General features: G+C 45.3%; 4 protein-coding genes across 6 annotated transcripts in view; 3 read left to right on the forward strand and 1 right to left on the reverse strand.

Moving 5' to 3' along the window:
- LOC128265552 (uncharacterized) overlaps nt 1–3,604 on the forward strand; it is a 39,817-nt gene extending 36,213 nt beyond the window's left edge. Inside the window, exons 4-9 of the mRNA XM_053001627.1 lie at nt 69–1,227; nt 1,289–1,464; nt 1,546–1,819; nt 1,887–2,181; nt 2,321–2,436; nt 2,508–3,604. Coding sequence (XP_052857587.1) covers nt 75–1,227; nt 1,289–1,464; nt 1,546–1,819; nt 1,887–2,181; nt 2,321–2,436; nt 2,508–2,659 — 2,166 coding nt within the window. The 5' untranslated portion in view covers nt 69–74 and the 3' untranslated portion in view covers nt 2,660–3,604. The remainder of the gene's footprint in view (nt 1–68; nt 1,228–1,288; nt 1,465–1,545; nt 1,820–1,886; nt 2,182–2,320; nt 2,437–2,507) is intronic.
- Nucleotides 3,605–4,284: 680 nt separating this feature from the next.
- Nucleotides 4,285–6,488, reverse strand: LOC128265555 (beta-1,3-galactosyltransferase brn). The gene is made up of 2 exons (XM_053001631.1): nt 6,038–6,488; nt 4,285–5,841 (listed from the first exon to the last, which is right to left on the reverse strand). Exons 1-2 carry the CDS (start codon nt 6,303–6,305, stop codon nt 4,934–4,936), a joined length of 1,176 nt encoding a protein of 391 aa, XP_052857591.1. The 5' UTR covers nt 6,306–6,488; the 3' UTR covers nt 4,285–4,933.
- A 637-nt stretch (nt 6,489–7,125) lies between these two features.
- Nucleotides 7,126–8,839, forward strand: LOC128265549 (glutamic acid-rich protein-like). 3 transcript variants are annotated; one of them, XM_053001622.1, is made up of 2 exons: nt 7,126–7,475; nt 7,791–8,839. In XM_053001622.1, exon 2 carries the CDS (start codon nt 7,958–7,960, stop codon nt 8,816–8,818), a length of 861 nt encoding a protein of 286 aa, XP_052857582.1. In that variant the 5' UTR covers nt 7,126–7,475; nt 7,791–7,957; the 3' UTR covers nt 8,819–8,839. The 3 variants fall into 3 exon arrangements, with proteins under 3 accessions (XP_052857582.1, XP_052857583.1, XP_052857584.1); XM_053001623.1 differs by having other exon boundaries at nt 7,134–7,206; XM_053001624.1 differs by having other exon boundaries at nt 7,163–7,214.
- A 1,978-nt stretch (nt 8,840–10,817) lies between these two features.
- On the forward strand, nt 10,818–18,283 carry LOC128265557 (histone-lysine N-methyltransferase EHMT2-like). Its single transcript, XM_053001633.1, has 9 exons — nt 10,818–12,854; nt 12,908–13,146; nt 13,249–13,616; nt 13,691–13,932; nt 14,002–14,192; nt 14,253–14,414; nt 14,517–15,054; nt 15,125–15,498; nt 16,084–18,283. The coding sequence occupies exons 1-9, from the start codon at nt 10,818–10,820 to the stop codon at nt 16,301–16,303; spliced, it is 4,371 nt and encodes a 1,456-aa protein (XP_052857593.1). The 3' UTR covers nt 16,304–18,283.
- Nucleotides 18,284–18,931: the final 648 nt, after the last annotated feature.

Below are 18,931 nucleotides of genomic sequence, written 5' to 3' on the forward strand. Positions count from 1 at the left end.
TAGTATTACCTCAGTTGGTATATCCTCAGTTCTAACCCCCCACGTTTTCCCTTTTTTTCTATTCTCAGATCGCAATGCAGTCAGCCGAAAGCAGTAGAAATCGCAACCGATCTCCGGCGCACATGGGTCTCCACTTGGGTCCGCTGCTCCTGTCCGCCGTGTTGGTCCTGCTGGTGTCCTTGCCCAGCCAAATCGATGCCCGCATGGCCTTTGAGAAGCTGACGGACTTTGATTTCCCGGGCAACACGTACTACAGCGTCAAGAATCTGTCGCTGTATGAGTGCCAAGGATGGTGTCGCGAGGAGGCCGATTGCCAGGCGGCGGCTTTCAGTTTCGTGGTGAATCCCTTGTCGCCCTCGCAGGAGACCCATTGTCAGCTGCAGAACGACTCGTCGGCGGCCAATCCTTCGGCAGCTCCGCAAAGGAGCGCCAACATGTACTACATGGTGAAGTTGCAGCTGCGCAGCGAGAATGTCTGCCATCGTCCGTGGAGTTTCGAGAGGGTCCCAAACAAGGTGATCCGTGGCCTGGACAATGCCCTGATCTACACCAGCACCAAGGAGGCCTGCCTGTCGGCTTGCCTCAACGAAAGGCGTTTCGTCTGCCGATCGGTGGAGTATGACTATAACAACATGAAGTGTGTGCTCAGTGATTCGGATCGACGCAGTTCCGGACAGTTTGTCCAGTTGGTGGACGCCCAGGGTACGGATTACTTTGAGAATCTCTGCCTGAAGCCCGCTCAGGCCTGCAAGAACACCCGCTCGTTTGGCAATGCACAGAAGATGGGCGTCTCCGAGGAGAAGGTGGCCCAATATGTCGGTCTGCACTATTACACGGACAAGGAACTCCAGGTGACCTCCGAGTCTGCCTGCCGTTTGGCCTGTGAGATCGAATCCGAGTTCCTGTGCCGCTCTTTCCTGTATCTGGGTCAGCCCCAGGGAGCCCAGTACAACTGCCGGCTGTATCATTTGGATCACAAGACCCTGCCCGATGGGCCATCCACCTATTTGAACCACGAGCGTCCGCTGATCGACCATGGTGAGCCCATTGGCCAATACTTTGAGAATCAGTGCGAGAAGGCCGCCGGATCGGGAGCTGGATCTCCGCCCGGCACTCTCGACAAGATCGACACTCTGCCCGTTAGCCTGGACACCATTGAGGATCCCAACCTCACAAACTTGACGCGCAATGACGTTAACTGCGATAAGACCGGAACTTGCTACGATGGTAAGTCCTGTCTGAATCTGAGGAGAGATCTTTAAATAAACTCTGTACACAACCTTTCCAGTTTCCGTGCACTGCAAGGACACCAGAATTGCCGTCCAGGTCCGCACCAACAAGCCCTTCAATGGACGTATCTACGCTTTGGGCCGCTCGGAGACCTGTAACATCGATGTGATCAACTCGGATGCTTTCCGTTTGGATCTGACCATGGCTGGACAGGATTGTAACACACAGAGTGTGGTAAGTCAATTGGAATCCTTTCGTAAATAGATAGAATACAATACTATGTACTCATCACCATCACCTTACCTCGATTTCCAGACTGGCGTCTACTCCAACACAGTGGTTCTGCAGCATCACAGTGTGGTGATGACCAAGGCCGACAAGATCTACAAGGTGAAGTGCACCTATGACATGAGCTCCAAGAACATCACCTTCGGCATGATGCCCATCCGCGACCCGGAGATGATCCACATCAATTCATCGCCCGAGGCTCCACCGCCAAGGATCCGCATCCTGGACACACGACAGCGCGAGGTGGAGACTGTGCGCATCGGAGATCGCCTCAACTTCCGCATCGAGATCCCCGAAGACAGTGAGTTTGGCGTACACGGGATTTGAAATGAGCTCCTTTACTTACCTATAAATTGACAAACTTACAGCTCCCTATGGCATCTTCGCTCGCTCTTGCGTGGCCATGGCCAAGGACGCCCGCACCAGCTTCAAGATCATCGACGACGACGGCTGCCCCACCGATCCCACCATCTTCCCCGGCTTCACCGCCGATGGAAATGCTCTGCAGTCCACATACGAGGCATTCCGATTCACGGAGAGCTACGGTGTCATCTTCCAGTGCAATGTCAAGTACTGCTTGGGTCCATGTGAACCGGCTGTGTGCGAATGGAACATGGAGTCGTTCGAGTCCCTGGGCAGAAGGCGTCGTCGTTCCATTGAGAGGTGAGTAAGGAGCCGGGGCTTGGGGAGATCTAACCCTGAGAACCATAAATTATTTAAAAATGAGCTATGTATATGCATCAGTAATACGCAATTTGAGTATACAAATGGTATAATATTGCATAACTTCCATTCGTTCCAGCAATGAGACCAAGAGCGAGGACGATATGAACATCTCCCAGGAGATTCTGGTCCTGGACTTTGGCGATGAGAAGCGTGAGTTCTTCAAGGCAGATCCCAGCACGGACTTTGCCAAAGGTGAGTGTGCTTTCAAAGAAATAACCCTATTAGGTTGTCAGGACTAACTCAACTTCCGTTTCATTTCGCAGACAAAACTGTCACCATTATCGAGCCCTGCCCCACGAAGACATCGGTGCTGGCCCTCGCGGTCACCTGTGCGCTGATGATCCTGCTCTACATCTCCACCGTGTTCTGCTACTACATGAAGAAGTGGATGCAGCCCCACAAGATCGTAGCATAAGCCCGGAACGAGCGGAATCTAAAACAGGAGGAACAAGAAAAAGCAGTAGAACGAAAGAAAAACAAGAAAGAAAAGAAAACAAAAAGAAAATACACAACAAAATTGTCACTCTTACATATGCTCTCTCTCTCACACACACAACACACACACACACACTCTCTAACTCTATATCTTTGTCTCGCTCTTGCCCAGGCGATATAGCCCCTCCCATCCCCACTCACACTCGTACACACTACTGACAACCGTATAATTTTTTGTTTTTTTTTTTTAAATGATATATATATAAATTAATTACGTAATATACAATTTATTTATTTATATTTATTTAGACTTAGAGCGTGAGATACAAATTCCCTTGAGAGAAAACGAAACAAAAACCTTTCCTAGTAGACACATACACACACACACACACATACACGAGCACATTTCACATATGCGAATTAGTAAGAGAAAAGAAAGGAAAAAAAGTAAGAAGGAAAAATGATGCGAGCGCGTACTTTCTATAAAGTTACGAAAGGGAACAATGAAAATGGAACATGGTCCTTGCTAGAGAAATAGAGAGAGAGAGAGAGCGAAAGAGGGGGAAGATGATCGGGGGAGAGAGTGAGATAGGACGATAGATCATGATCCCTTTTGTAACTTCTATAGAGACTGCAGCCGCACACACTCGCACTCAATCACACTCACACTCACTTACACACTCACCCGTTTCCACACTCATTTACTCACACCCACACGCACTCACATTTATTTAATTGTAAAAGGAACGCAATAAACAGCAAGCAAAAGCAATCTAAACGAAACTAAGGATAACTGATCGAAGAAGCAGAGACAAGAAAATTAATTTCATCGATAACAAATCAATGGAATTGTGCTTAATTGTATTGCATTTATTTAATTTAAATTTATTTATGATAATAAAGAAACGATAATGACAACGTAAAAGCATTTCCCTTGTTTTTGGACATGTTCCTACTCCTAAAAAAAATAACCTTTGAATTTAAGTGTTTCTTACGTTTTTAATTTGAATGGAATGAAAATGTTTAAATATAAGCTCCTGCTCAGCTTCAAGCTGCATTTTTGGGACTTTTTTAGGCTGCTGCAGTTTTCGGATAGCTGCCAAAATTGTTGCACACTTTGGTCAGCAGCTACCATATAACCTTACGGTACTCCGAAAAATTTGGGCTTTGTTTTGGCCAAAACGCGAGGGAAACATGGTTTCAGCATCGAATGTCATACCTCGGCGAAATCATACAAATACTCCGCACCAATTGGCATTCAAACCTGCAACTTTTTTTTCAGAATCAAAATCGCAAAATTAAGTGATGGTTACATCAGTGAAAAATCAATATTCGGACTACAAATTGTTTTCTCGGAATCGGAAAAAAAGTGGTGTGGTTCGTTCGATTAGGTCGTTAGCAGTCCGTAACTGTCGTTTGTTTTACCGTGGGTCCTGTTTTTGGCGAGTGTTCTGCAAAACACTTTTCGGAGTAATTTTGTTTTGGAAAGCTTAGGACCTAAACTATTTCGGAAAAACTTTTTTGGCTGATTCTCGCATTTTTCGTTATTTTTCTAAATGCAAATTGATAAGAACTTAAAAAAAAATAAAAATGGCAATAAAACACTTTTGTTGTGTTTTGTTAGAAACTTATTTTTTTATTGTGTTGTATAAATGCAGTTTTATATTCATAATTCATCGCTAGACAATACTTAAATCTAACATACTGAGAAGGACGGAGTCTGTTTTGTTAGAATTGTAAGCGTTAATGATACTAAGGTGCTTATACTATATTTGAATTCATCAGCACACTCCAATTATCTTTTGACTTTTGATACACTTTGTTTTCACTTTACAATTGGTTGTAGAAGTTCTAGAATTGTGATGTTTTATTCAGAGGGTATAACACCTATTATCATAGATTTCAGCAGAAACTTGCCATTGTCATATTGTACAAATCAAAGTACAAATAGAAAAAAGTTATACGATTTGACCTGTAAAAAGTGTGATTTGCTTATAAAATCTTAAATAATGTTCAAGTTCCTGCTTTTTTCAACTGGGACATCTTATTCTGGGGTGTCCTAAAAACCTCTTAATATTTTAAGACGATTTGTTGTTAAATTGCTGGTTGGTTCACCCCAGATCGCAATACCTAAAGTAAGTTACAAACTAAGATTAGTGGCGTGGGGATGATATCCCATTACAAGGATACCTCTCTCGCCCTCTTGCACTTGGTAGTCCTTGAAGGTGGGCCAGTGTGTCCAGGTGAACCTAGGTCACCTCAGCCGCAGTGGTTTAATTTCAGCCAATCCATGTTCCGGAGCCTTCGACTTGGCCGCCGCCACACAGGTCTCCTTGAGCGACTTGCCCGCTGGCCTTTTGACGCACTCATCAAAGTAGCACTTCTCCACGTTGTGCAGGAACTCCACCAGCAGTCGGTCATCGCCGCCATTCGGTCCCACGGAGTATTCGCACTCGTAGCCATGCTGCTTAAGATCCCGCACACAGCAGTCGATGAATTCCGCATTGGCGGAGAACCAATCGTTGTGCCTCTCAAGCGGAATGCCCAATCGGGTCCGCACCACGCCCGTAAGCCAGGTGTCGTCGATCCAGAACATGGACACCCTTTCCGCCTCCGCCACAATCCGCTCGGCCGTTGGCACATTGGTCACATACAGCCAGCCGGATAAATAGGCGGGATACAGAGCATGTGGATACTCCTTCTTGGTGACATACCACTTGTTGGCCCTCAGGCGAATGGGTGGCTTGGCATCCAGTACATAGCCGGAGAGCAGAGTGCTGGAGGTGGCCAGACCAGGTTGGCCCACTTCGAGTGCCTCCAGATACCTCCGCAGATGGAACACATCGTAGATGATGTCGTCGTCTAGTTTGATGATGAACTTGGCCTTATTCTTGCATTCCTGGGTGGCCCACTTCAGACCCATCACATGTTTGTAGCTCAGGTTGCGATAGTCCTCGACGAAGTTTCCCTGGAGCAGATCGCCGAAACGCTTCTGTTCGCTGGCCAGCTGCTCCTGGTTGATGAAATGCTCTCGTGGAGGCAAAGCGGCCAGCAGGAAGACCCTTTGCAGACCCATCTCGGCCAGCTTGCTTTGGGGAATCGCCTGGCGGTGGGCAGATCGCAGAGCATCGTGTCCTGAATACGATGTGACTATCAGAATGGCTAAGGGGGTATAACGTAAAGGTTTAGTGATGCTATATAGCTTGATATTTAAAATTGGGGCGTACTAAAGCCTCTTTGAAAAAACCTCTAGAGATTTGAAATCACTTTTAACATTTTGGAAAATTGAGATCTCTTTAGATTTCTTTTATAAAGTTTTTAGAGTGATGGAACCCAGGCTTTTAGATGACCCACTTACCTAGGAGTTCCCTTTCCGCCTTTCGGCACACATTGCTATGGAGGGTGTACTGGAAATCGGTGAGATTCAGGAGAGGATAGGCTGATGGCGGGTGGGGATTGGGGGGATCCACCTCCGTTTCGGACGGCAGGTGCAGCAGGAACTCGTCTTCGGGGGAGTCCCTCTCATTCGAGTCCCGTAAGTGGCCGGAAAAGTAGCAGAGACTCAGCAGGACGATCAAAAGGAGCGAAAGGATAATCGTCAGCAATCTTCGTCCGCGCATGCGCATCTTTCTCACATTCTACGTGGGATTCCCCTCGTTTTTTACCTCCGTGTATGTGTGTGTGTGTATACACGTATAGGAATCGTGTTTTTAACTTTATTATTGTAATAATAACAATAACAAAGAGCAATTTGTTTTTTTTTTAGCAATTATTTTCTAGAGCTGGCCCAAATTTATTCAATACTATCGCATGTAAAGCTGCCAGACCAGCAATATCGTGGGTCTGGCAGCGCCGCTAACACAAAACCGTGGAACAGTATTTTTATTTTAATATTCCGGCATATGTCTACCGTTACTTATATGTCAAGCTCCGGTATATTTTTAAATAGTTTAAACTATTTAAGGGCATTCTTCAGAAATCATTTGAGTGATATATATTATATCGAAAATTCGAAAATTTTAATAAACAATCTGAATACTTGGTATATATCATTGGTTATATAGACGAAAATATCTCCCAATTGCACAAATAACGAGTAAATACGTGAAAACGTATCGGCAACAAAATTCTTGTTTTTTAAACATTTCGTTACTTTGTAAGCAAAGTATTCTGTGTGACTTTTAAGCTGACTTAATAATATTGATAATGAAATTGACATTTTGCTACGTAAATGTATAATAAAAAATAAGTTAGGCAGAACTGTTTACTTGGCCCATTGTTTTTTTCTCTTTATCTTACTTTTAACCTCTAAATGAAATTTAAGTACTTTACAATGTTTTAAATTTGGCGGGCGTTTGTATTTACGGGGATATTTTAGTGGCAACTCATAGTTTAGTCGAGGGCATTTTGGGGTTTGAATGCAGTTTCACTGCCTGGTAACACTGATACTATTGTTGTTTTCTGCTTTTTCAGCGCGGTGCGGTGTCTGTGTGCGTGCGTGCGTGTGCGTGCGTCCCCAACACATGTGTATGTGTGTGCGTGTGCTTTTCTTTATATTTTTTTTAATAATATTTCTCACTGAGCTGCGTTAAAACGAACCCAAAGAAAGTAAAAAGCAATCGCGAATTGCGCCTGAGAATATTTCACCTTACAAAATTTCCCATTCCAAAATCGCAAAAGTGACTGCAGCAAAGGCAGCAACAAAACGCAGTGGCAGCGACGTCGGCAGAGCAACAACAACAACAATCTAGGTGGTGCAGAAGAGAGTGAAAGAGAGAGGGAAATATATTCGACATGTGAGCTAATCAGCGATTTCTACAAACATTTTCTGCTTCTTAAGGCCACCAAAAAAAAACCGAAATAACACCGAAGAAAATCCGCGAGAAGTTCGACATAACGATTAATAATTTAGTTTATGATTTATTTAAGTGACGTCGCGTGTTTTTTTCTCAACCAGAAGAAACCAAAAAGGGAGAGAAGAAAAAACAGTTAACTTGTGGCCACCAAAAAGCAGTGCAGTCGACGTCGACGTCTCTGCCGGCAGAAGTGGCAAGAAGAAGAACAAGATTGGAGCTCAATTTTTAATAATCTTTGATTTTCTTTTTTTGAAGCCCATATAAACAAATCATTTAAAACTTGAAAACAATGAACAATCGCTTAAAATACTTTACTGCAGACCCAAACCTTTTTTTTTTGGTTTAACCATGGAATATTGATTTCCAAAAAACAAAGAGCATTCTGAAAAACAGTGAAAACTAGTAAAAAGAAAAAAGTGAAAATGACGGAGTATGTGGAGCTATTAAATAGTATGTCCAGTACTTTTAATAGCGATTGTGCTACTTCAACTGCGGAAGGCGGTACTCTTCTAAATTTGGATTTGGCGGAGGATAAAACCCTCAAATGGCGGAATTTGGCCAACAATCAGTTTGCCTGCAAGGACAAAAAGCACAAGGATAGTAAAGAGGAGGAAAGAAAGAAGGCCACGAATTTAGAGGAAATCGAGGATATTAAGGGTCTTTTGGCGGATGTTGTGGATGCGGCAGCTGTCAAGCTGGAAGAAGAAGAGGCAGCGGCAGAAAAAGCTAAAGAAACTGCAGAAAATGCTGAAAAACAAGAAGAAAATGCAGAAACAGTAAAAGAGAACGCAAAAGACGAAGCTAAGGAGCAACTGGAGCAGCAGGAAGAAGAAGAGCCAAAAGCCTTGGAAGAAGAAGACGAAAAGGAGGTAGAAGAGCAAGCAGTGCAGGCCATAACGGTAAAGCTGGAAAGTACCGAGCAGGCAGAGAAAAGTGCAGTAGCAGCAGAGGCAGCAGCAACGTCGGCGTCAACGCCGGCAGCGGACGTGCAGAGGGAAAACATTAAGACTGAGCAGCAAAAAAAAGAAGCAGCGTCGGAAGAAGAAGCAGCAGCTGCAAAACAGGAAGCAAATGCAGAATTACCCGTAATAACAAAAGGAACACCAACAACAACAACAACAACAACAACACTGGAAACGGCAACAGCATCTCCACTTGTTGTCAATTCTGCCGACGTCGACGTCGCTGCTGACGCAACAAATTCAAATTCGAATGTGAACACCGAGCTTCGGGCGGCGACGCCGGCAGAGATATCGGCAGCGGCAGCAGCTGATAAAATGTAAGTACATATGTATGTATGTGTGTGTATGTGTGAACTTCGAAATTCCTAATTTTTTTCGTTTAATTTAGAAGTCTTAACCCCAGATAAATTATTTAAATGTTTTAACTTAAAAATCTTTAGATTTTAAATGTAATACACAAGGTTCTGCAAAACGTAATGTTAAAATATAATCTTAAATTAAAATTTGGCTATTTCAAAATTGTATTGTTTTTGATCTGTTATTTTGTTTAACATTTTACATAAAAAGCCAGCATGTTTTATATATTTTATTTAAAATTGGCAACGAAGTTTCGAAGGTGTTAAGGGGGGGGGGGGGGTTCCCCTTTTTTATTGGTCTTCAACTTTTTCTTATCTATCCTTTATTTAAGACACGTTTTCTGTGCCATGCCATTGTTAATTATTATCACCGCCTAGGGAAAAGCTTCGGTATTGAAAAAAAAAAAGTAAAACTATGACGAGCTTAAAAGCTTTTGCATTTTTGCCATAATTTATACAAAAGATTTACGGCCAAGCTAGCATACCCCTCTTTAAACTCCCAAACTTATTTTCTATACCAATTAAACTTAAGACTTTGGCTCTCTTTAATTCCTAATCAATTTCTGGCAGCAGATAAGAAGTCGTCGTATAACTATAACTCATCACTTGGTTTAATAGTTCAGGAAAATTCTTTATAATAGTTTTGAAAAAATACAAACTAAAATATGGGAATATTGAGTTTTACTCATAAAGTAACCAGAGTTTGGGTTCTTAAAAATGCTTTACAATCAGAAAGATAGAAGGTTCTTATCTAACATACTGTAACTTGTTTGATTTAAGGGATAGATTACTTATAACTCATCGCTGGGTAAATGAAAAGAACACAAAGTTAATTGAGAGAACATTTTTATAAAACTTATTTGTCATTAAAATAATTCCCTTATCAATTGTATTGTCCTTTTGCTTAATATTAAATGATGCATTCTAGCCTTTTAAGTCTTCGCTAAAAAATTAAAAGTCGCTCAGAAAATATGGTCACTAGTGTTCTAATATATAAGTTGGGTAAACTTTTAGTGTTAGGATATATTACGTAAATAAATACATATATAAAATAAAATGAAATTAGCATAAAGTTTTGGTTTGACATTTACTAAACTAAATTAATTTTAATTTATGTTCTTATTAGTTTGATGTGCTTAATATATAATAAACAACACAGAAAACAAAACATTTATCTTTTTAACTGCAGTATTAAAACTCAAATTTTTGGTTTCACCCAAATATGCCAAAATTAACAAAAACATATACATAAGTGTTAATTGACGTAATTTTGTCTTTCGATAAAGAAATAAACAAAACCGATACTAAATAATTAATAAAGTAAATTGCATAATTTTTAATATACATATATACTGAGGTACATAAATCAATAAGTTTAAGAAGAGTACCAAAAATTTCTTTATATATAATCGAACTTTCACTACAATAGCAAACTTTTAAACTATTTTGAATGGGTGAGTGCCCTTGAAATCTCTTTGAATTCAAGTATAATTACCCTTATTGATTAATCGAGTTATCTGGAATGTAAAATATCTTTAGCAAACTTTTGCGAGCATAGCTTTTCTGTTGGTCAAAGTATTTACAATACGATTAAAGTTATAAACAAATTCGCTTGCCTTGGTGGCATTTTTTTACTCCCTCCGAAGATAAACAGGAAGGGAAAAGTAAATAAATATATACTTTTGCATAATTCGGGAGCGATTGGATACACATTTCCATTTCCCCCACCACTCTGAACATTGAGTAATTGCATCCAAAACAATGGGGGTTAAACCATCCATCCATTCATCCTTTTGGCCAGCTGGCCTCGTGTGTTTGGTAGAACCAGTTGCCTTGGCAACCCACGAATCCATTCGAGGCATTCCATCAGCGCTGGTCCTCGCTCCTCGCTCCTCGTTCCTCCTGCTTAATACATAGACACACATATATTGGGGATTTGTATTTATTGAGTCCGCACGCACTGAATGAGTGTCTGTATTTTGCAGGAACTGGTTTCGCCTGGCGGAACGCGTCGTTCGCGAAGGACACCGCGACCCACAGACACGTCCACGTCCACGCCCACGCCTACGCCCACTGCCACGCCCACAGCAGCCAGCAATGAACCAGCAGTTCAGGTGGAGATGGCAGAGCCCGATTCGTCGGAGGTTAGTTGTCGTCTGGTGGAGGTGCCAACGCTGGAGGAGATTGCAGCAGCAGTTAGTCTGGAGTTGAAGAAGGAGCCGGAGAAGGTGCCACCAACGACGGCAGCAGCTGCAACACCCTCGCCCGAGGAGAGCCCAGCACCTGCTCCCAAGCGAGGGAGAGGTCGTGCCAAGAAGATAAGACCGGATGCCGAGGTGGACACCAGTGAGGTGTTGCCTTTGGGCGAGGATTCGGTGGTGGAGAAGAAGCCGGGCCGCAAGCGGAAGCTGCCGGAGGAGCAGGCGGCGGAGCAGCACCTGAGCAGCGACCTGGTGGTGGTAAAGACCGAGCAGCAGGAGGAGCTCCTCTCCTTGGCCGATGCTCCCGCGGGCGATGGCAAGCGGATGCGTCGCAGTGTCCGCCTGGGCAATCGGCTGCCCGTCGACGGGGGCACCTGGGAGGAGGTGAAGACGGAGCCCCTGCCCGCCCACCTGCCGCCGGCGGATACCTCCATGATGGAGGTTAGCCCGGTGGCCGTGCCACCGGCTGTCCTCGATGAGAAGACGCCACCCAAGAAGCGCGGACGCAAGGCAAAGATTCCTCCAGGGGCGAAAATCGAACCGGGAACCTCCTCCTCCTCCTCCGCTGCGCCCACTCCCCTAACCAATGGCAGCAAGCGGACCACTCCCACGGGCGGAGCCGAACTGCAGCTGCCCAAGCGTTCGAAAAGGAGAATCAAACCCACGCCCAAAATCCTCGAAAACGACGAGCTGCGCTGCGAGTTCGAGACGAAACATATTGAGCGCATGACCCACTGGGAAACTGCGGCGGCCGCCGCAGCAGCGGCAGCAGCAGATGGGGATTTCGAGACACCGCCAACGGGGGGAGGTGGCTCCAATTCCTCGGCATCGCGCCAGAAGAGCGACAAGTCGGATGGCAGCAATTTCGATGGACTTCCGGGCCATCCCGCTGGCACGAGTGCCATCAAGAAGCGACTCTTCTCCAAGTCGCAGCGCGACATTGAGAACTATGGCGCCGCCCTGCTGGCCAAGAGCAAGGTGCGTCCGTGCCCAGATGTGGAGCAGTTCCTCAGCGACATCAAGGCGTCGCGCATCAATGCGAACCGCTCGCCGGAGGAGCGCAAGCTGAACAAAAAACAGCAGCGCAAACTGGCCAAGCAGAAGGAGAAGCACCTCAAGCATCTGGGTCTGCAGCGGAATCACAGCGAGGAGGCCACCGACAACGACAGCTCCAACACGGACAACGAGTTTGTGCCCACCACCAGGGTGCAGGTGGGCAAGCCCAGTGTCACGCTGCGTGTGAGGAACACGCAAGTGGCCAAGGAGTTGCCCACAACATCGGCGGCTGCTGCTCAGCAGAAGCCATCCGCCAGCCGGAATCCAGCCATTGGGCAGCCAGCCAAGGTCACGCGAAGAGTGGCAGTTAGAGGAGCCGGAGGAGCAGGAGGAGCGGGAGCAGCGACTGTGGCAGCCGGAGTAAGTGCAAGTGCAAGTGCAAGTGCCTCCATTGCCACACTCGATGCGGAGCAGCTGCACCTGCTAAACACCTCGATACTGGCGGACGTTACGCCCATCAGAGACCTGGATGCCAAGCCCGGCACCTCGAAGACGGCCAAGTTCATCTGTCTGTGCCAGAAGAGTTCGCAGTACTATGCGCGCAACGCGCCCGACTCCTCCTACTGCTGTGCCATCGATCACATTGACGAGCAGAAGATCGGCTGCTGCAACGAGCTCTCCGCCGAGGTGCACAATCTGCTGCGGCCCAGCCAAAGGGTCAGCTACATGATCCTCTGCGACGAGCACAAGAAGCGCCTGCAGTCCCACAACTGCTGTGCCGGATGTGGCATCTTTTGCACTCAGGTAAGGCCATCATCATGGATCAATATAGACTTACTAACATTGCCTGTTTGCAGGGCAAATTTGTGCTGTGCAAGCAGCAGCACTTCTTTCACCCGGACTGCGCCCAGCGTTTCATCCTGAACACTCCGTACGAGGAGGGACGTGGTCAGGAGGATCAGGGCGCCAAGTTCAGCAGTCCCATGCTGGTGCTCAAGTGCCCGCACTGCGGACTGGACACTCCGGAGCGCACCTCCACGGTGACCATGAAGTGCCAGTCGCTGCCCGTCTTTCTGCCCACCCAGAAGTACAAAATGTGAGTGGAATTGTGGGCTTGACATTGTATTGGCCAGCCAACTAATTGCCTTTGCCTTTGCCTTTGCCTTTGCCTTTGCCTTTGACTTTGCCATCCACGCAGCAAACCCGCCAAACTGACCACCTCCTCGCATCTGGCCCAGTTTGGAGCCGCTGGGAAGGCCAGCAGTCCAGGAGCCAAGGCCAAAAGCAAGGGGGCATCTTCCACCTCCGCCGTTGCCGCGGGCGCAGCATCCACCTCCTCCTCCGCCTCGAAGACGAACGGAAGCCAAAGGGGCAAGGCGGCGGGCAGCTCCGGCCAGGCTCTGAACACGATCAACTTTGCGCAGTTGATACCGGACTCGGTGATGAACGTGGTGCTGCGTGGCCATGTGGTGTCGGCCAGTGGACGCGTGACCACGGAGTTTACCTCGCGGGACATGTACTATGCGGTGCAGAACGATGATTTGGAGCGCGTGGCAGAGATTCTGGGTGCGTTTGCTGCACTGCATTCCCTCTAATCCCTCTAATCTTTACTGATGTGCTATTGTGCTTTTATTGGGTAGCTGCCGACTTTAATGTGCTGACCCCCATTCGGGAGTACCTGAACGGCACCTGCCTGCATCTGGTGGCCCACCAGGGCACCCTCCAGATGGCCTACCTGCTGCTCTGCAAGGGCGCCAGTTCCCAGGACTTCGTCAACATTGTGGACAGCGAACTGCGGACGGCACTCATGTGTGCGGTGATGAACGAGAAGTGCGACATGCTAAATCTCTTCCTGCAATGCGGAGCCGATGTGGCCATCAAGGTGGTTATTACTACCTGATTCTAAGCATATTTAACCCATATAAACTGTGTGCCATCAACATATCCACAGGGCCCCGATGGCAAGACCTGTCTGCATATTGCAGCCAAGTTGGGCAACGTGGAGGCCACGCAGTTGATTGTGGAGAGCTATCGCGCCTCGCGGAACATCACCAGCTTTCTGAGCTTCATCGATGCCCAGGATGAGGGCGGTTGGACGGCCATGGTCTGGGCAGCCGAGCTGGGACACACGGATATCGTCAGGTGGGTTCATCTAATTATCTTCTTCCCCTTGAATTTGAATAACACTCGGAACTTTCTCAGCTTCCTGCTCAACCAAGAGGCCGATCCGAACATCTGCGACAACGACAACAACACGGTGCTGCACTGGTCCACGCTGCACAACGACGGACTGGACACCATTAAGGTGCTGCTGCAGGCGGGAGCGGACTGCAATGTGCAGAATGTGGAGGGCGACACCCCGCTGTGAGTATTGGCAATTGGCTATTAGCTATTGACTATTTGGGCTATTGGCTGTCAAACCAAGTCAGAAGTGAACAACAATCCTCCGTCCCCTGTTCCCTCCAGACACATTGCCTGCCGGCACTCGGTCACAAGGATGTGCATCGCTCTGATTGCCAATGGAGCCGATCTGATGATCAAAAACAAGGCGGAGCAGCTGCCCTTCGATTGCATACCCAACGAGGAGTCCGAGTGCGGTCGCACCGTGGGCTTCAACATGCAGATGCGCAGCTTCCGGCCGCTGGGCCTGCGCACCCTGGTGGTCTGCGCGGATGCCTCCAATGGCCGCGAGGCACGACCCATCCAGGCGGTGCGCAACGAGCTGGCCATGTCCGAAAGCGAGGACGAGGCCGATTCGCTGCTGTGGCCGGACTTTCGCTACGTCACGCAGTGCATCATCCAGCAGAACTCGGTGCAGATCGATCGGCGCGTCTCGCAGATGCGCATCTGCTCTTGCCCCGACAGTTGCAGCAGCGATCGGTGCCAGTGCAACGGAGCCTCCTCGCAGAATTGGTACACCGCCGAGAGCCGCCTCACCGCCGACTTCAACTACGAGGATCCGGCGGTGATCTTCGAATGCAACGATGTCTGCGGCTGCAATCAGGTGAGCAGCAGGATGCTCCTGTGCTCTTGACCAAACTGAAACTGAAATCCTTCTCTAATTTCTGGCGCAGCTATCGTGCAAGAACCGCGTGGTGCAGAACGGCACAAGGACTCCGCTGCAGATCGTCGAGTGCGAGGAGCAGGCCAAGGGATGGGGCGTTCGAGCACTGGCCAATGTGCCCAAGGGCACCTTCGTGGCCACCTACACGGGCGAGATCCTCACCGCCTTGGAGGCTGATCGGCGCACCGACGACAGCTACTACTTTGACCTGGACCACGGGCACTGCATCGATGCCAACTACTACGGCAATGTGACCCGCTTCTTCAACCACTCGTGCGAGCCAAATGTCTTGCCTGTTCGCGTTTTCTACGAGCACCAGGACTACCGATTCCCCAAGATCGCCTTCTTCGCCTGCCGCGACATCGATGCCGGCGAGGAGATCTGGTATGTCCTGATTTTTGAGTAATTTAATGAGCTCATCAAACCCGCAATTATTAGGGAAAGCATAGAAATCCTAAAGACAGCTAAGAAATTTTGTTTTCTCATTACTTTTCTAATTTATCGTTTGGAACTAAGAGATCATATGAAAGATTCAGAATTCTTTAGTTTTTAGCTCATATAAGTTTTGTAACTTTTGATCTTAATTACATTAAATTATTTTATTGATTGCCAGTTAAACTTAAACTAACCAGAACTTAGGTTTTTGAATGAGGTGATAATTAACCAAACTACTATTCCAAATATTAGGTTTTCATAAACTTTTATGCTTTATTTGAGTTTCTTGCTAAAAGCGTTAATTGAGCCATTTATTGATAAATGCCTTTTTTACAAGCCAAATTAAAAAGTTGCTTTTTTTTTGTTGAGTAACCAATTAAGCAAGTTTAAGAAATGGAGAAAGATCAGGAATAGTTGAAAGACATTTATACTTTGAGTTGCTAATTTAATTACCCTCAAAAAGAAAAATGCTTTTAAATTGTTTGCATATTCCTTGGGAAGTCTTAACCAAATGATGTTTGCTTCCTTTTTTAGCTACGACTACGGGGAGAAGTTCTGGCGCGTGGAGCACCGCTCCAGTGTGGGCTGTCGCTGCCTGACGGCCGCCTGCAAGTACGCCTCCCAATCCCCAAGCACAAATGCCTCGCCCACGGATGCAGCGACTGCAGCGGAACCGGAACCGGAAATGGAAATGGAAACGGAAACGGAAACGCAGCCACCCACAACAGCCTCGGGGGAAACGGAACAGGCGTAGGCCACCACCACCACAATTACCATCACCATTACCATCACCATTACCATCACCACTACCATCACCACTACCACCAACCACGACCTCAACTCGAAATGATTCCAGACTCCTCAGTCTCAGCCGAAAACAAAAAGAAGAGAATCCCCACCAAGCCACATGCATCAGACATCAGACATCTGACATCACAGCAGCAGCAGGAACGATCGCCATATATATAGGATATATATATATACATATATACATATATATATATATAGTATGCATGATGAATCGAAATTGGAGCCGCCCCCACGACGAGGGCCTTCTTCTTCGACTGCCAAATGTTTCATGGTTTACAAATTTTTGTCTAATTTTACGTTTACACTTAGTGTTTGTTTATTATTAACTTTGTTTGATTTTTATTCATTTGTTTTTACCCCTAATTATTAATATTTTTATTATCACCCATTATTTTTTTATGTTTTATACGAGAAACTAACCACTTAGATGGGCAAACTATTAATGTGCAAATTCCCAATTCCTTACCGATCTTTTTGGATGTGTGTGTGTGTGTGTGTATGTGCAAAATGTAAATGTTTTAAACTTAAAATTAGACTTAGAGTTTGTCGGGTGAATGGAGAATTAAAATTGCGTTAAAGTGCATCTAGTCATAAGAATGAGGGAGATAGAGGTTTGAAAAAAAGGAAAGAGAGCTGGAAAACTCGTTTGTCTAGCTGCCAGTGTATTTTAAAGTTGTATTAGCATGTTCAAGAAATCAGTAAAAATCATTTGTTTTATTAGCTTCAAAAGGCTTCACAGTTTATTGTCTTTGTTCAAACAGGTTTGGCTTTGACTTTTACCATTAAAATTTCATTAGACGGAATTAAAACAATTTAAAATATACTGAATGTAACAATAAAGCGAAAGAAAACGAGGAATTATTAAGCGGAAAACATGTTTTTTATAACAAGCATTGATTTTAGATTAACATATAGCAGATACGCTAAAGAGGAAACAGTGTCTATAGAACCAAACATATATAATATATTGAATATATATATGTCTTTGTGCAGGGTAAAGTACTGATAGTCGTTAACAGAAGAATAAGTTCAAGTTGTTTTGTATTTAGCCAGAAAGCCCCCTATATATATACACACATACACACACACACACCCCAAAATTGGACACCAACTGCTCCTCCAATCCCGGCCAGAGATATTTGCACAATTCGTTTAAGAATTTTGTTCAGTTTGCCAAGCAAAAGTTAGCCAAGCCACAAGTGCCTCAAAGATAGTAATACCCCAAGCCCCCGTACCGCACACCATCCACTAGGAAACCACCCCGCCCCGCCCCCCGATACGGCTTCAGACCAACAAGGTTTATATACAGGAACTATCTATCCAACTATCACTCGACCAAGATCACAAACTGCAATGCATTTTGGGACATGACCCTTCGATAGTCGACAGAGAATTGAAACGACGGACTGCGGTTCACTCACTATGCTTAACGTGTGTAGAGTTCTCCGATTCCGATCATATATTAGATGTATACATATTAGTATCCTTAGTCCTCGTAGCATATCCCCCGCGTCTAACGATCCCCCGTATGTGCTATATAGTATATAGTCTTGGATATCGGGCTATATTAACTTTGATGTGCGTTTTGCGTCTTTAGGTGTAAGCTGTAAATGTTTGTAACGACAATATAGGAGTATGTGTAGTTTAAGATGTAGGTTATTCCCCTTCCGTCATTCAGCCACAACCCCTATCCCTACCCCTTCCACATCTAGCTCCCGCCACGAGGTCAAGGGTCAAAGGACACAAGACGTTCCGCCCGCGACATTTCAACTGGCATTTCTATACGTATTTGTGTACCTACGATAAGCAAAAAAGAAAGATTTATAAACGAATATGAGTATATGGAATATGTATGTACGGTTTCGATGTCCCCGGGTCTAATGCATCCGGATCACACTTAGAAATTATAGCGTAACTCACAAAACATGTTTGTTTTAATTTTAATTGTTATCGCTGGCAGCGAATGGCTGTCTTATCTTATTTGTTTTGTTTGCTTCGGTTTCGTTTTCCTTTTTATTTTGTTTTTAGCAGACATTTTACAAGTTCTTTCACCCAAAATAATGCCGATTTGTTTGGGGAATTCGAAAGTATGCCTCCATGGGAGAGGCACATTTCGTTTGCAATTACGTTTACGTTTAGCCATAAGATATTAAATCAATCAAATAAACAATAATTATGAACAGCATAAATGGTGCGGTCAATAAACAAATATCATCAGTGTGCAGAAACATTGCATTTTCTCCATTAACTGTCAAAATGGGAAGCATTTTATTTTCATTGGAAATTAAAAGTAAAATTAAATGGTTGGTAGCATTTGTTTCTCCTCGAAGCCACATAATAAACCATAATTAATTATTTAAAATATTCAAAGTTGTATTAAATGCCATTAGTATTTCTTTTTTTTTTTAACTATAAAATGTTTAAAGACTATAAACAGAGTCTATTTTAGATATGAAAACCATGTTTATTACATAAATTATGCATTTACAAATTGGTAAGGTTCAAATTCGCGCGCCAAAAGAATCGTTGGCCAGTGCGGCCACACGCTTTGCAGTTATCGAAATCGAAATAA

The sequence above is a fragment of the Drosophila gunungcola genome, unplaced genomic scaffold (assembly GCF_025200985.1).
Source record: "Drosophila gunungcola strain Sukarami unplaced genomic scaffold, Dgunungcola_SK_2 000134F, whole genome shotgun sequence".
Taxonomy (NCBI): domain Eukaryota; kingdom Metazoa; phylum Arthropoda; class Insecta; order Diptera; family Drosophilidae; genus Drosophila; species Drosophila gunungcola.

Bases quoted from the DNA above. Each gene is read 5' to 3' on its own strand.
- LOC128265555 (XM_053001631.1), bottom strand. From the start codon at position 6,305: ATGCGCATGCGCGGACGAAGATTGCTGACGATTATCCTTTCGCTCCTT. The intron at 5,842-6,037 runs GTAAGTGGGTCA...ATACCCCCTTAG, and splicing joins GGCGGAAAGGGAACTCCTAG to CCATTCTGATAGTCACATCG.
- LOC128265549 (XM_053001622.1), top strand. From the start codon at position 7,958: ATGACGGAGTATGTGGAGCTATTAAATAGTATGTCCAGTACTTTTAAT.
- LOC128265557 (XM_053001633.1), top strand. From the start codon at position 10,818: ATGAGTGTCTGTATTTTGCAGGAACTGGTTTCGCCTGGCGGAACGCGT. The intron at 13,147-13,248 runs GTGAGTGGAATT...CCATCCACGCAG, and splicing joins CCCACCCAGAAGTACAAAAT to CAAACCCGCCAAACTGACCA. The intron at 14,415-14,516 runs GTGAGTATTGGC...TGTTCCCTCCAG, and splicing joins GTGGAGGGCGACACCCCGCT to ACACATTGCCTGCCGGCACT.